Below are 17,819 nucleotides of genomic sequence, written 5' to 3' on the forward strand. Positions count from 1 at the left end.
AACAGCCCAGGAGCCCTGTGCCCTTTGGTCTGCTACACTGTTAGCTTAACAAGGGCTTTTTTTCTTCTTCTGGGAGTGAGTAGAGGTAGAAGTGGAAGTGGAAGTGATGAGGCAGAAGGTTATTGGCCTGCTTTGAAGAGAACTTTAAAGGAGAGGATTACAGGTCTACAATTTCTTCCCTAAAAGCCAAGTTGTTGCAGATATCTAAAAGGTAGCATACTATAGGTATTTTATGTCAGATCCCAATGAGGTCTGGGAGCATAAAACAAATACTTCTGTGCCAACATTTATAAATAACCAGCGTAGATATGTTGTAAATATTTGCATGACTTCAGATTATTTTTTATAACTTACATCTTAGCTGTCAAATATGACATTTTTATGATGTGCCATTTGATGTTTATAGTGTATGCATTCAATGTGGAATAAGTAAATCAAATCAATCTATATATCCTTCACTTTTTATGGTGATAACATTTTGAATTTACCTTTGGTAAATTTCTAAATACCAAGTTTTATTCTTTGCCTTAATGAGTATACTGAAAAGTAAAAAAAATAGAGTTTTTCCTATTGAAGTTATGGCCCTTAGTAGTAAAATCATAAAGAGCAAAACCATGCCATTATTGTTTCTGCCAGGATCAGGGTGGATGACCTCAAAATTCAGTTGTGCCACACTAAAAGCAGAACCTGAGAATTTTCACTTTGGAGCGTTGTACCAAAGTATGTATAATCTGTAGGGTTTTTTTTTGTTGTAGTCTTTGTCTTGGCCTGTGGATTATGTGGGAGATTTTGATTCTTTTGCTAGTAAAATTTTGACTATAGAAGATGAACATATCTTTCTTCATAAGAAACCAATTCTTCCTTCTTTCTTTTCTCCCTTCTTTTCCTCCCTTTTTTCCCTTTATCCTTTCCCTCCCTTTCCTTCCCTTCTCCCATTTCTCTATTCCTTCTCTCTCACTCTTTTTTTATTGTGAAAATACTGTACAGAGAGGTTCCAATTACATGGGCAAGATAATGAGTACATTTCTTCACAAGCATTGTAGCCTCCTCGTATCACTCTTTCTCTCCCTCTCTTCTCTCCCTCACTTCTCTCTCTCTCTCTCCTTCTCTCTCTCTCTCTCTCTCTCTCTCTCTCTCTCTGATGCAGTATTAGGAATCTAATCCAAAGCTGCATACATGCTAGGCAAACATTTTATCAATCCCTACAGTAGCCCAGTTTCTCTCTCTCTCTCTCTCTCTCTCTCTCTCTCTGATGCAATGTTAGGAATCTAATCCAAAGCCGCAAACATGCTAGGCAAACATTTTATCACTCCCTACAGTAGCCCAGTTTTTCCGCTACAGTAGCCCGGTTCTATTTTTAAGGCATAATTATTATACATTTCAGACCTTATTCAAGGGCATATGACTTTAATATGGATGACAGGGGTTTTCCCCCCTAATCTTTAGCATAAGAAGAACAATGTTTACTGCTTTTAAGTTGATAGGCATAGCAATCCTCTTTAGATTATTGGAGAATCAAGTGTAGTTTCATCACAGCTTCACCAACTGGACTGGGAAGGGAAAAATTTACCAAGGAGACAGGGTTGTGAAGCTTGACTAACCCAACTAGGGACAGAGATTGCCAAAGATTAGGAAGCTGTTATGGTACTCATAATCAGCAAAGGCGTAGAACTTTTAAGATGTGTGCAGAATTCCTACCCGGCACCATAGAAGGGAAATGGTCCCACACAAAATGATTAAGGAGAGAAATGGTCTTTCCAAGAAGAGGAAACCTAATCATCAATAAGCTGTATGACTTTTGTGATGTTCCCATAGCAAATTACCATAAACGGAGTAGCTTAAAATAAGGGAAATACATTTTGTATTTCTGGAAATCTGGAATCAAGGTGTCAGGAAGGTCTTCACAGCCCCAAGGAGCTTTAGCAGGCTTTCCTGTTCTCATCCAGTTTTTCATGGTTGTTGATATTGCCTGGTTTCCTTGGATTCTGGCAGAAACTGTCTTGATGCATAGCATATCAATGGATACCAGTGACTCCAGGCAGCTGCCAGAAGTGAGAGAGAAGAGATTCTATAGAGTTCAGACACTGAAGGTGAAACCAGTCATGCCAAAACCTTAGTTTCTCACAGTTCTTTAGAACTGTGAGAAATGAGGTAATTCTCATACCAGACCATTCCTTCTGTAATGCTTTGTTAGAGAAGAATCTCCCTTCTCCCCAGCAAATATCTAACATGTCTACAACTCACTAAAGTTGAGTTTGATTTATGAGTACTTTATTATTTATACTTTTCTTTATAAAGAATTGTGTCTTAGAAATATTTAAAAGCAAATTCCCAGTAATTTGATTGCTTTCTAATTAAGTGTATGAATAAAATACATGTATGAATAATTGACAAAGTGAGCAGTACAACAAAATGTACTAATGGCATCACAACTGACAGTTGTTGGAAAAATCAGCAGTATACTGGCTACATGAGGTGGAGGTTTTAAATACTTTTAAGTGTGTATTAATTCAGCATTGAAATTGTTGTTGCTGGCCTCTGTCCAATATGTAACAGAATTACCCATCTGTATCTAGTGACACAAAACAAAGGTAAAGCTTGGTGCCTGTGGGTCATGCCTGTAATCTCAGCTACACAGGAGGCTGAGATTTGAGGATTTGGGTTTGAAGCCAGCTCAGGCAAAAATGTCTGTGAGACCAAATAAACACCAAACAGCTGGAAGTGGAGCTGTGGCTGAAGTGGTAGAGTGCTAGCGTTGAGCTAAAAAAGCTTGGGGACAGAGACTAGGTCTCAAGGTCAAGCCCCAGGACGGGTACTTGCACACAATAAAAGTAAAACTATTGGGCTCTGATACATTCAACTACATATTGGCGTTAAATTCTAATTCATCCATTTAAATTGATGGTGTCTAACATAGTACTTGTTTTGCTCCTGGTTTTTCATTTATCAAATAAGATTATTATAGTCTCTATGCCATTTAATTGTTATGAATTTTGAATAAGTGGGACATAATCAACAAATATTCATTAATCACTTAACTTGAAGCTTGTATTGCTATCATTATTGATACCATTAATATTTTAAGTTGTTTGACCAATAGATGAAAACTATTCTTGAACAGTTAGCTAGGTGCAGTCTGTAAGAAGACTGTGTTATAAATAGACATTCCAATAGATGGCACTGTATTTTATTCTAGTCTGCTATTTCTTTCTTAGTAATTTGTTTCATATTCATGTCTTTCCTTTGAGACATAAATCTAATAAAGAAAACATTAAGAATCTCTGTCTCTATACTTCACCATGAATTCTTTCTGTAATTCTTTTATCTGTGATCCTATTTCTTGTTTGATTTTATTGCTGAAAGTAAGTATTAAAGAAATTTGCCAGATCTTGAAGCATAAATACACATAAACCAAGACACAGGAAAAACAGCTAAAAATTTGGAAACAATTCTGAAGGTGTCCAATATGTACTTTGAAGGAAAGACTGAAACATCTATTAACCAGATGACTTTTTCTCTTGATTATTATATATCCTGTCAGAAATTTGAGTTTTCCTCACTGCATATTCTATGTTAGTATAACCTTCCTGGCTAAGTAGAAACCAACTAGAGTGGAATTAATTCATCTCCAGGTCTTGCCTAAAATTAGTTTTTGTTTTGTAAATGTATAATATACTTTTGTTTTTTCACAAGATAATAACCTCCTATTTTTCCTAAATATCCAATTTTGAGTCATTGGTGACCTGAATATTCTTGCAATTTCACATGGATTAATAATGTAGCAATTTGTTGGTGAAACATGGCTCTTTTTCAGCATCTTGAAGAATATTATGCCAGGAAAGCTAGTCAGACTTTGCTTTTATGTTTTACTTGTCTGTTTTTAGTGAAAAGTGTAGGTGTGAAGGGACTAAAAATGGTTCTTTGTTTGAAGCTGGCTTATACCTTCGTAATAAAAGAGCTCTAATTATTTTCATGCATCCTTCATGAATCATGAAATATTGTGTCCTAGATGGACAAATATTAGCTGTTTAGCTGGAGAAGTTCAGATATGATAAAATCACAAATGTTCAATAGTGAATATTACATGTTGAAAAGTGGTAACAATATGTAAGCATGAATACTTCCTTACAAACTTGGTGGAATTCTTAGTATATTTTTAAGTTTCATCAAGGATTTAACAGAGTAAAATAGGGAGAAATAGAGAGAAATATTTCCTGCTTACCATTCATGATATGGGAGCTAAAATGGTGGTTTCTTTATTGTCATGATGATGGTGATTACTATTATTACTATCATTATCTTTATGTAGTTGTACAAAACAATTTATGAATAAAATTTATCTTGACCTTGTCTATCAGTACCTTTTATACTTCCCAAGCTTGATAAATACTTGTAGTCATACCAGTCTAGTAAATCCTTAATACATTTGGGTAGGTCAGATGGATGAGGCCAATCCAAAACACAGAGAACATTTAGGACTTCCTTTTACCAGATAAGTACTTTCATTCTTTCCTTCTCTACCCATTCATGGAGAGTCCCCCATTGTTTACCATTTCAGAGATCAGACATTTAAATAGTGCCTTCTAGACATTCTGATCTTGAAACACTAAATAGGATGGAAAGAGAGCCTAACTACTTTTTCAGCTCCTGGTTTTAACTTCTCAGCCTGTCCCTTTTGAATTGTTGGTGTCATTCTTTTCTGGTAAAATAAAATGAATAACATACGATATACAGGTAGTAATGAATGGTATCTACAGTGAATACAAGCCGTTGTGGGGATGTGACAGCCAGAATTCTGCAAACTTTAAATACATTGATTTGTTTAGAATGCCCCACAGGATTCTAAATTTTCAGGACGGTGATTAACATATAATTAAACCCATACAGGATGGATTAAGAATTAAGTCATCATATTCCTGTATTCTCAAGGAAGATTGTAAGTTCAAGGCCAGCCCAAATTGCATAAAGAGATTCTATCAAAAAAAGTATTTAAACCTGAAATTTAATCTCTGTCCATCAGAAAACTGCAGAAGGAAAAAATTAAAAATGTATAAAACAAAGATTTTTCTTTAAATATTAGAAACTTGAAAGTTATATGAGATCTGAATCTAGGAGCTTTGGCTATGTATGTACTTAGAAAAGGGGGGCCTAGATGTCAAAACTATGTGTTAAACTGTCTGGTTTAGGGACTGGTTTTATCATTGTGAATACTGTGTTCTAAAAGATGACATCCTGTTCTATTCCCAAGTGATAGAATTAGGATATGGTACCTTGGGAGGCGATTAGGCAAGGGGCTGAGCCCACAGGAGTAGGATTGGAGCCTTTATAAAAGACCTCAGAGACCTTCATCTTTTCCAACTCTTGAAAACACAATGAGAAAGAGCTATCTATATGCCATATCACAGACCCTCCACAAACACTAAATCTGCCTTGATGTTGGATTTCCCAGACTGGAGGACTATGTTAAGTAAATTTCTGTTATTTATAAGCCATCCTAGCAAGTGTTTTCCTGGTACTCACTTCAAAACATATTTATCATATTTATCACATTAGAATGTCAGCCTCTTGAATAAAGATATAACCTTGACCTCATCTGTGGATCTTTGGAATATAGAATGAAAAATTCATGAACACAAGGTACTGTTCTTTTTTGCTCATTGCTTAGCCTTAGCCCTAGAACTGTGAACATACTGGGTTCTTAATAAATATCTTGAATGAATGAGAAAAATATCAATAGTGTAGGTATTGGATAGATCTTAGATTGTACCCTGGAAGGGATATGAAAATTCCTGACATGGCAGGTGCTTAATCCTGCCAGGGAATTACCTTTATTATACCAAATAAAATAAAATAAGTAACTAATTTTATACAATGTACTAGGCCCCATAGGACTACAGAGAAATCCATCAAACTCCTTCAAAAAGCCTGCCATTTGAATGATAAATACAACTTTCATAAGAGAGGAAAAGTAAACATTGTTTTTAGCACCTGCAGAAAAATATCATGGGGAAATAATTTATTTGCAAAGGATGTAGCAAAATGAGGAAAATAATGTTTATTTCTGCTTTTATTTTGCTTTTTGTCAGTAGTGAGGATTAAATTTACAGCATTGCTCTTGCTGTTCATGTAAGTGCTCCACTATTTGAACTAGTCTAATTTAAGATGCATGAACCCTTATTTTGATTTAAAAAATATATCTTAGATATTATGCTGTATAATATTTAATACCTAATACTATCATATGAGAGATCTAGTATATATTATTATGTCTTATATGTTATGTAGCTAATACATACTATATATGTTATATATAATATTGAACATACTATACATATATAAGATCTTAATATATTGCTCATCATGTATTTATGTAGAGATAATATATTATTGATAGTATATTCTAATATGAATACAAAGTTTTAAAGCATATTAGAATGGTTCATAGTAGAGAGATACCATTTGGGACTGAATTAATAAGCAAGGAAGTTTTGAGGGGACTGTACAGTTTTTCTGCATCTAGTCACCTCAAGATCACTCTCTTGAGATGGAGTTTGTTACAATTAGACATTTCTTGCTTTAGACATTCCTATTGTTATGATGTTAAAGGTATTTTTGAGGTACCAAGAGGTATATATAATTAATGTGATAAAATTTGTGGTGGATAGTGACCATTTGTCTTGTGACTTGAGAAAGCTATTGACCTTGATAGATGGCTATAACTACATGTATATAGAAATTATGTATATACAAGCTCGATAGCAAATGGACTCATTAACTTGCTCATGTAACTCTAGCCCCTCTGGTACAGTATCTTTACAATAAAAATATATATTAAAAATGTATGTATATGCATGTATATACTTACATATATGGAGATAAAGATTTTTAAACCTATGTCTATATCCTGAGACTAGTAAATCTAGATTCATTCATATAATTAAAAGATTTTAAACCCAAAGCAGCTGATATAGCTTAGTAGTTTGATGTGAAAGTGATTAAAAGGCCAAACTTTTTTTTCAGGGCCCTTGATCAAGTTTTACCATGCTAAGATAAGGATAGGAAGAAGAAAACAGGCTTAAAAAAATAAGACAATAATGCAGTATTTTCTAGAACAGCTGAAAGAACAGACAGAAATACAAGCATCTTAATGTGTCATAGAAGTGAGTGGTTGTTTTGGTAAGGACAATTGAGATGGATGGGTCCTGAAGCATAAGAAGAATTTTTTTCAAGTGAGCAATAACAAAAAGAAACTTTGTGAAATTGAAATGAGGAAGAAGCCCATTTAATTAAGGACCTATCGAATGAGCAGGCTTCTTGATGTGAGATCAGTGGCTTTATTTATAAATGACAGAGAAACAAGCCATCTGACATTCCCCAGTGCTCCAAGAAGCTGACTAGAGTTCCTCATTCTGCCCAAGAGAAAACCAAGACTCAGTGTGGCTCCCCTCTTACAGCTAGCAAATAGAAGAACCTAGATTTTCTACAATTCTAGCCAGCCCCATGCTTCAGGGCACCATTTCTGCTATGGTAAAAGGCTACACCATTTTTCTTCCCTGATACTTCTCTAGAGGAAATAAATCCCCTAAAGAGAGGAAGTGTTTTTTTGATCTGCAGATTGGAAAAATGGAAGGGATCTAAATGGGGGAAATCTCCTTAATCACCTCTGCTTTGCTGTTTCTGACTGCTAAGAGCTCACTGTAGTTCACTGTGCTCCTGGGACTTATCTAAGGAAGACAAAGCTTATTCAGATCTGTCATGATTGATGGTAGCTTAGGAACATCTTGAATCCACTTTAGGTTTTAGGACAACTTAGAAATGGCAGTCCGCAAAGCAGCTAGCTACCATATCTACTTTGTCCTCACCTTTCTATATTATTATAAAGAGGAGCAGAGTAGCTTAAGAAACATGAAATATGTTCCAGTATTAAAATCAAAAGACTCTGCTTGGATGTATTTGTTCTGATTTTTAATACTTTGCCATATTTCCAATCTTTCAAACAAGAATCCAGTTGTGCTTTTTTGTTGTTGTTGTTTTGTTTTTTTGGTTGTAGGGCTTGAATTCAGGGCCTGGGTGTTGTCCTTGAGCTCTTCAGTTGAAGGCAAGCGCTCTACCGCTTGAGCCACAGTACCACTTCTGGTTTTCTAGTGGTTTATTGGAGATAAGAGTCTCACGGACTCTTATCAAAGCCGGGCTGGCTTTGAACCACGATCCTCAGATCTAGCCTCCTGAGTAGCTAGGATTACAGGCGAGAGCCACTGGCACATGGCAAGAATCCAGTTTTAGTAGTTAAAATAAGATGTTTTTTCACCAAAGTCCTAAGAGAGATAACTGTACCATGATTTTTTGTCCTTAGTCTTATGTGTTTATTTAGAATGGAAGTTTTTCCCCATCCCCTCTACAGGTTGAAATGAATTTCTACTCTGTTTATTACCATCCTGTCTCTTACTTGTTAGATTGAATAAGAGAAAAAAGTTTCAATTTAATGTTAATGTTTCAATAAATGTTAAAATTTAATATTAAAGGTCTAACGTTATGTAGATCTTGGCTTCAGTTCAATGAGTAGCTTTGATTTGTTCCTTAAAATATAAAAGGTTTTGGTAGGATTTCAAGTACTCATTTATCTTTTTATTCCGTCATGGCTAATAAAAAAAAATCAAGTTTCGTGAGTATTAAATCTGTAGAAGTTTGACCTTATTATTCACACTCTAAACTATTCTTTTTTTTTTTTTTTGGGTCCTGTCGTGGGGCCTGAACCCTGGGCTTGGGCGCTGTCCCTCAGCTCTTCAGCTCAAGGCTAGTGCTGTACCACTTGAGCCACAGTGCCACTTCCGGCTTTTTTCTTTTTGCTTATGGGGTGCTGAGGAATCGAACCCAGGGCCTCATGCATATGAGGCAAGTACTCTACCACTGAGCCTCCTTCCCATCTATTATTTCTCAGTAGTCTTTGATCTATTAGGAGTCTTTAGGACTTGACTAGACCTACTCAGGTGTCTCTGATCACTTGAGAATCATCTGGACATCTCTGATCATTTGGAAGTCTCACACATTTACCTGTCTACAAACTGGTTTTCCTCCAAGTAGTTTTTCATCTTTTACTAGGCTTGCCCTGATCATTTCAGACTACCAAGGTTTGGAGAGAGTGAGGGCAGAGTTCAAGGCCTCCGGAAGGTGAGGCTTGAAACTAACATACCATTACTCTCACTAGTCAGTCTGTTATCCCTGAATGGAGAGGCCTTCCAAGCCATATCATGAGGGAGTATCAGTTCAGAATTGGAGCCATTTTGCAATGTGTAATGCAGGGGCAGATATCTTAAGAGTTATAGAGGGGATGAATTCTGAGTGAGGTAATATGTACTGGTTGTTGTAGAAGAAGCAAGTAAAACTTTAGGCCATTTGACTGAAAGGAACAGCAATTTCAAGCCTGATGCTAGTCAAAAAGTGGCAAGTTGAATACTTATATTCTCCCCTTGAGTCTTGGATATAGGTCCTTAAGTAGAAGTGGCTATCTAAGATGTGAAGCAAACAGAATTACTGCTGTGACTCATTACATTTTTTTTTTTGGTCTGGTGAGGCATTGGATGTAATTATGGTTGAACTTAATTGTGCTTGGAAGTTTAGATAAGTTGCTATTGTAGCATTCTCAACTGTGAGAATGATTATGAGGGTTGTAACAAGGCAGTGGAAAGTATTTGTCCATGGATGGAAAGTCTGACCATAGAAATCACTCAAACAGATCCTTTAGAGCCAGTTTCTTTGTTTCGTGTTTGAACATCCTTAGTAGCATGGGTAGGAAATGTCTGGCTCATGGGCTATATAAGGCCCACAAAATCGTTTGGTAGATGACATGATGGACTTACTATGTTTCTTAGAGGCTTCTCCGGGAATGCCTAAAGTCATCTGCCTATATTGACAATTTTATATGGCCTGTGAATTATGTTATAAATGTCGAAGTGACCCTTGGCAGAGAAATTTTCCCACTTCTCTCTGAATTTAGGAGCAAATCAATCATAATGATCACACTCTGGCTTGAGGCTAGAAACCTAATAGTTCTGATAAAATAGATAAAATAAATAATCATATTTCATAGACTAACAGTTTCCTAGAGCTATTTCTTTTATTGTTGTTGCTGGTCCTGGGGCTTGAACTCAGATCCTGGCCACTGCTCAGGGCTAGTGTGCTACTACTTGAGCCAGATCTCCACTTCTGGCTTTGGGGGTAGCTAATTGGAGATAAGAGTCTCATGGACTTTCCTACCTAGATTGTCTTCAAACTGTGATCCACAGATTTCAGCCTTCTGAGTAGCCAGGATTACAGGCATGAGCCACCAGCACCCGGCTGATTTCTCTATTTCTATGCCAGGGAAAACTATACAGTGAGGTATCATCTTTGATTGATATTTTGGCAGTGATAAAAGCTTGGTGGTAGTTTGACAAGAGTAGGATTGTATATGTTTTTTTTTTCTTCTAATACATGCTCCGTAATGAGTAGTTAATGAGCACATGGTTTTTAGCATCTGCTTCAATGATAAAAGTTGAATTTACCTTGCAAAGTGTCCCTGCATCATGCTAGCCATATATGATTTTATTAAGCTTCCCTTATGTGGACTCCTTAGGCCTGATTGTATCTAATGTTGGAAGTAGGTGGAAATGATTTTCTTCCACTCCTCACAGAATGACAGATTGACTGGCAAAGAGCCATACATGAGAACTGGTGCTTGGTCAGGTACATTAAGGAATGATTTTTCTTTTCTTTTTGTTGGTGGTGGGGCTTGACCTCTGGGCCTGGGCACTGTCCTTCAGCTCTTCAGCTCAAGGCTAGTGTTTTACCACTTAAGCCAAAGTGCCATTTCTGATTTTCTGGTAGTTAATTCGATATAAGAGTCTCCCAGAGTTTCCTGCCTGGGCTGGCTTTGAACTGCGATGCTCAGATCTTAGCCTCCTGAGTAGCTAGGACTACAGGCATGAGCCACCAGTGCCCAGCTAATATGAATGATTTCTGTCCTTGCCTTCTACAAAGAAAGAACAAATAGCATACCTTTCAATCAAAGACAAATAGGAGAAGATACTTTTTCAATAAACCCATACTTACAGAAGAAACTCCAGGATTTTTCAAAATGAAATTTTGTTCATTTAATTTTTGCCTAAGAGGTTGTTCACTTTGATATCTACATTAATCTGAATAAACACTGAAGATATACACATCTGTGTGTGTATACAGCTTCACTGCTTTGTAGCTTTTGACCAATAAGATGTCAGTATGCAGTACACTAATATCAACTCTAGGATTGGCTCAACTCCCTCTGATGTCACAATTTCCCCATTAGGAAGTCATAGTTTTCTTGAAATCACATTATGCTACTAATAACTCCTGTTAACTTGTTTCACTGTAAGAAAGATAGTCTACCAAGAATAAAAATGCTGGAAGGAACAACAAACCTTTGATCTGTGAAGACCTTTTCCCTTTTTGTGCTTCAGTAATCTACTGCCAACTACTGAAGCGAGAACATCTTTACTTTCTTTGACAACTGTTGTTGTTTTGTTTTTCATGTTTGATAGTTAATAGATAAATGGAGGAATGAACCCACTTGGACATACTCCTCCACTTCATAGGTCTACTCTGTGTCGACTGTTACGGCTTAGCATCTTTCTACTACTTAGCCTTCCTGACTCTAAAGGAAAAGCAATATGGACAGCTCACCTGAATATAACATTTCAGGTGGGAAATCGGATTATTTCGGAACTAGGAGAGAGCGGAGTGTTCGGGAATCATTCTCCTCTGGAAAGGGTGTCTGGTGCAGTGGTACTTCCGGAAGGATGGAATCAGAATGCTTGTAATCCACTGACCAATTTCAGCAGGCCTGAACAAGCAGACTCGTGGCTAGCCCTCATTGAACGGGGAGGCTGTACATTTACCCACAAAATCAATGTAGCTGCAGAAAAGGGAGCAAACGGGGTGATCATCTATAATTACCCAGGTACAGGTAACAAAGTATTTCCTATGTCTCACCAGGGAACAGAAAATATAGTTGCAGTGATGATAGGAAACCTCAAAGGCATGGAACTTTTGCACTTGATCCAGAAAGGAGTCTATGTGACCATCATCATTGAGGTAGGAAGAATGCACATGCCATGGTTGAGCCACTACATCATGTCTCTGTTTACCTTCCTGGCAGCCACGGTGGCATACCTTTTTTTGTATTGTGCTTGGAGACCCAGAGTTCCCAATACTTCGACCAGGAGACGGAGGCAGATAAAGGCTGATGTGAAGAGAGCTATTGGTCAGCTTCAACTTCGAGTGCTCAAAGAAGGAGATAAGGAGCTGGATCCAGATGAGGACAATTGTGTTGTTTGTTTTGACATGTACAAACCCCAAGATGTAGTGCGTGTTTTAACTTGCAAGCATTTTTTCCATAAGGCATGCATTGACCCCTGGCTTTTGGCCCATAGGACATGTCCCATGTGCAAGTGTGACATTCTGAAATCTTAAGGAAACTGGAGACTCTGCAGAAGAGATAGCCAGATCTTTCTAAGGTTTACGATCAGATGAATTCTCTTGTTGCAACTTAAAGAAAATTTCCACTTCAACTTCTCTACTCAAATATTAAAGAGGGTGAGGTTCCTGTTTTAAAAATAAAACTCCATGTTGTGCTCAACTCTTGAACTGTTGTCTTTTGGATTGGGTCTAGTTGTTATACATTTTTTTCAATGCAGATAAGCACATGAGTATAAGCTAACATATTACTGATCTTTATCTACAAATTACCCGGATTATGACATTGACACAATGGGGAGTAAAATGTTTTTAAATTTCCTAAAAATATTCTTATGCTGTTTTTGTATTTTGTTTAATTTTTGGTTTCCAATCATTTATGTCTGTTGAATAAATGTAATTATAGCATTAGATCCTCATTTAATTTGCCATAGTTACTTAATTTTATTAATAACGAGGAAATCTGGTTTCCACAGCTACTAACTGGGTGGGTAATGAATTCCAAATAATTAGGTGATAATACTTTTGGTTATGTAAGTAAAAGTTTTAAAGTTTATAGGATTCATTTAGGAAAATATTGTAAAAATTCACTGTTTGCCAGATCCCTTTAAATACTAGCATAATAAATCAGCTATGATAACAGATGCCTATCTAGAAGCACCCCTAGTGGTTGTCCTTCCACTGTCTTCCCATACTCTTACCTTTTGCTTCATTTTGGCTCTTTCTCCTTTCTAATAAAAAACAAAACAAAACAAAACAAAAAACCTTATTACAGAGGGGCCAAAAGTCTAGTGTTTTGGTGTTTCAATGAAAATCTCTTTGAGGATGCTATGTAGAATCACTTTTACTCTGATTACTGTACATTTTTAGGGTGTGGAGGCAGGTTGTGTGGTAATAAAGCCAGTGCAATGGCCTTAGAGAAGATCAACCATCATTAGCTCAACGTTTTCTATCAGCACTGTCCCTTGTTGCTCAAGACTGGCACTAACACTTTAGTTACACTTCCATTTCCACTCTTTTTGTGGGGAGGGAGAGGACAGGGCTCATGAAGATGAGTCTCACAAACTTTCTTGGTAGGTCTGGCTTCAAATCATGAAGCTCTCAGCCTCCTGAATAGCTAGGATTATAGACATGAGCCACCAACACCTGGCAATACTCTCTTTATGCTATTTTTTGTTGGGCCCATAGAACACTGCTCCTTCTGCCTTTTTACCAACTGCAGAGTCACATATCATAATCATGGGCTTAGTTGGTGTGGCCCAACTAAAATGTTAGCATCCTATACATCGAAGCAGAGATATTTGTGTTCAAGACAAAAGCTTGGTCTTTAGTTTCTCAGTTCCTGAAAGAGAACCACTTGATACATCCACAAGAAAGTATGTGACAGCAGCTATGGCTGCCCATGTTTTCATGTCATTCTTTAGCTGTAAAGTCATTGTGTGCCTATAACCTGAGAGTGTAGGCAGAACTGGCAGTGTATGTGAGAAGTCTTCCACAAGAGAGGTTTTCTGGTTAATAATTCTATTAAATTTGTCTGTTACTGACCTTTCCCATTGCTGCTGTCAGTGGTTTACTTTAACTGTTGACCTTACAGGGTTTTCTTTTTTTTAAAAAATGAATAGCAGTATTTTTAAAAAAGAGAATTTTGCTGAGCTAGAACTGATCTATTTTGTTTCTCCATCTATCTTCTCTCCTCTTCCTTCAGACTATGGTTAGTAATCGATGACAGGGTCTTCAGAGAAATTCACATCTCTTAAGTAATTAGTCTTTGGGCCTTTTGTCTTCATTCCAGCCATCTGTGTGTGCTGTCATTGTAAGTAAAAGGAAGTGAGACAGAAATGATGTAGCAGGATAACCTACTTTAAAAAAATCCACACAAGATAAATCCCCTCAACAGGAGAAAGTTTGAATTAAATCAGTTACAATACAATGGTAAATAAAAAAGTCAACAATAACACATTGTGATGTAAAACTAGGTTACTGAGCTCCACCTTTCTCTCTCATTTGTTCATGATGCTAGTTTGTAACTATTTACATTATTTTATTTTTTAAGCTTAACAAAGATGTAGCAAAGAAGGAGAAAGCAAAGAAGAAGAAATAGAGAAAAAAAGAGGAACAGGAGTGAGGGGCCAAGTTCAAAAGTACTTTATTCACTGAAGGAAAACAATGACAGTTATATGTTTTATATATTTGTAAGTTTCCAAAGAGCATGTTAAATAAATTTTATGTTTAGTTTTTGGTTTAGTATTAGCTACCTGTAGCCGTTGCAGGTAGCTCAGTGTTTGAATCCATCCTAACACAGAAACCACTCCTCCCACTGGAAACATTGGAGCCAATTAACTGACAGCATGCTCTGAGCCCTGGCCTAATTGGTCGGTTGGTCTTTTAGGTCATAATCACATCATGTAACAGTAAGCAGAATCTAATGCTACAGTAGTGAGGTTAGGAATTTTTTTTTTTCAATCTAAAAGTGTTCCTTTCTCTCTAATAAAACATCTGAAACTCAAGACATCTTTAAGAATTTCTTACAAAAGCATGCTGGAAGACCATGGATCTTGTTTTGGCCCAGAAGATTTTCTTCCCCCCCTACTTCTAAATTGATTGTCAACAGATGTGGAAGCCACACCAGTTTCGGGGGTTGGTTCTTAAGTCACTCAACAGAGAGATGAATCTCCGTAAGATTGGTACTTGGGAAAACAACGATACTGCAACTATCTGGCTTATGAAATTTAGTGTTCTTTGGCTTTTCAGTCAGAACTGTTGTAGAGCAAGTGCAATTTGGACTGCTTACATGAACATATCATTTCATGTTGGGAACCGCATACTGTCAGAATTGGGGGAGACTGGAGTCTTTGGGAAAAGCTCCTCTTTGAAGAGAGTGACAGGTGTTCTACTGCCACCTGAGGGAAAAATTCAAAATGCATGTAATCCCCGAACCAACTTCAGGAGATCAAAGAATGCAGAGACGTGGCTTGCACTTATTGAACGGGGAAGTTGTACCTTCACCCAGAAAATTAAGGTGGCAACCGAGAAAGGAGCCAGTGGAGTGATCATCTATAACTTTCCGGGAACTGGCAATCAGATTTTCCCCATGTTTCATAAGACATTTGAAGACACTGTGGTGGTTATGATTGGTAACTTGAAAGGCATGGAAATTTTGCATTTAATTCAAGAGGGAGTTCGTGTGACAGTCACAGTGGAGGTAGGGAGAAAACACATCATCTGGTTGAATCACTATTTTATCTCCTTTATGATTGCCACGACTGCTGTCTTCACGTATTTCATCTCTTACCACGTTCGAAGGGTTTGGATAGCAAGGATGCAGAACAGGAGGTGGCAACGATTAACCACCAATCTTAAGAGAGCTTTTAGCCAGCTTCAACTTCGAGTGTTGAAAGAAGGGGATGAAGAATTAAATCCTAACGGGGATAACTGTGTTGTCTGCTTTGAACCCTATAAACCTAATGATACAATTCGAATTCTGACTTGTAAACATTTCTTCCACAAGAATTGTATTGACCCTTGGATCCTATCCCATGGCACATGCCCCATGTGCAAATGTGATATTCTGAAAGCTTTGGGGGTGCCAGGGGATATTGAAAATGGAGCTGAATCTCTGCAAGTTCTAATGGCGAATGAATTGCTGGAAGCAGTATCACCTAGGGAAGAGGAAGCCAGTAACGAACTTCCTCCCCTAAGGTCAGATAAAGTGACCCAAGTGGATGAGCACCCTACTTCTCCAAATAATGACAGCCAGCCGGACACAGTGGTGGGAACTGTTCATCCCTCACCTTGACATCGTGACCTTGGAGAAAGTAGATTAAACCTGTCTGTCAAATCAGGTCCAAACAGACAAGTAGTTGAAGTGTGTTTTTGTGTGTCCTTTTCTATTTTGACAACTTTTTACTTTACCAATCTTCAAAGAAAAAAAAAGGCTAATGGGATATTTTAGTTTTTGACTTATTATTCAAGTGTGTTATTCTTTTGTGTGCACATATGTTCCTTTCTGTGTTCCTTTCCTGTTAAAAATAAGGAAAGACTTTTTTGCTCTATTTTTTGTGTTTATAGTGGGCCTCATTTTGGTAAGAAAATTGTTTGTATAAGTTCCTATGCCTTCTAATACACACACCATCAATTAAGATGGAAAAACATGAATTGCCTTTTATGTGCTAACAAGAGTATTTTTGATATTATTTCAGTATATTTTTTCCACTTCTTGCAGGTTTTTTTTTTGCTTGGCATGAAAATTTTGTCGTACAGAATTTTATTACTCTTCAGTAGTAGTCAAGTAATTAATGGGTTCTGTTTGTTCTTCATCTTCCTTATTGAGAGCAAAGTAAAAACAAAGTACTAGCACTCCTTAAGTAACAGCAAACATTTCAGCACTCAATATTACTGTGATAATTCTTATGTGATTATAATATATGTATTCAATGATCTGTAGTGGTATGCTTATTTTCCATGAGTTTGACCTCATCCCAATTCATTTTTTTCCCATAATGAAAACATTTGAGATAGACCAAGTTATTTTGCAAGTAAGTAGTACTATTTAGAAATGATAACTAAGAAATCTTGGGATAATGTTAATTTTCTTCACAGTATTTCCAAGGTCTACCTGGCACTCATGGCATTTTGTTTGCTTGCTTGCTTGCTTTGTTTTGTTTTGTTGTTGCCAGTCCTGGGGCTTGAACTCAGGGCACTGTCCCTGAGCTTCTTTTTGGTCAAAACTAGTACTCTACCACTTGAGCCACAGCACCACTTTTTTCTGGCTTTTTCTGTTTATGTGGTACTGAGGAATCAAACCCAGGGCTTCATGCATGCTAGGCAAACACTCTACCACTAAGCCATATTCCCAGCCCAACACTCATGTTTTTGAATGATGAATGCATATCAGAATAAATGAGGAAAAATATTTTTCACCATTGATGTTCTTTTAACCTGAAAAAATAGGCAAGTTTCTTCTAATTCTACAATACAATGGAAAATTAATGGAAATGAATTAATGGAAATTTTTATCCTCAATCACAGTGACAAAATATTAAAATAGAATTTGAATCCAGCATTCAAGTTATTCAAATTATTATAGTTTAGCATAACTTAAATGGCAGTTTAGCCATGCATACTATTTTTCATGCATTTTTATTGTTATTAAAGTGATGTAGAAAGGGGTTACAGTTACATAAATCAGAGAATATTTCTTTTTGAACGGTGTCATCCCTTTCCTCCTCCTCCTCCCAGTTTTTCCCTTCTGTCCCCACCTACAAGTTGTATAGTTCATTTTCAACATAGTGTCCAGTGAGCACCGCTGCTGGATTTGTTCACCATATCTC

The 17,819-nt window shown here is 36.9% G+C and overlaps 3 protein-coding genes across 3 annotated transcripts in view; all 3 read left to right on the forward strand.

The window, feature by feature from the left end:
- Cadps2 (Ca++-dependent secretion activator 2) overlaps positions 1–17,819 on the forward strand; it is a 436,304-nt gene that overhangs the window by 121,448 nt on the left and 297,037 nt on the right. The gene's annotated exons all lie outside the window — the stretch shown is intronic.
- Positions 11,575–12,486, forward strand: Rnf148 (ring finger protein 148). Its single transcript, XM_013020023.1, has one exon. The coding sequence runs from the start codon at positions 11,575–11,577 to the stop codon at positions 12,484–12,486; it is 912 nt and encodes a 303-aa protein (XP_012875477.1).
- Rnf133 (ring finger protein 133) lies at positions 15,155–16,285 on the forward strand. The gene has a single exon (XM_013020022.1). It carries the CDS (start codon positions 15,155–15,157, stop codon positions 16,283–16,285), a length of 1,131 nt encoding a protein of 376 aa, XP_012875476.1.

This window comes from Dipodomys ordii, unplaced genomic scaffold (genome assembly GCF_000151885.1).
Source record: "Dipodomys ordii isolate 6190 unplaced genomic scaffold, Dord_2.0 Scaffold48, whole genome shotgun sequence".
Classification (NCBI taxonomy): Eukaryota; Metazoa; Chordata; class Mammalia; order Rodentia; family Heteromyidae; genus Dipodomys; species Dipodomys ordii.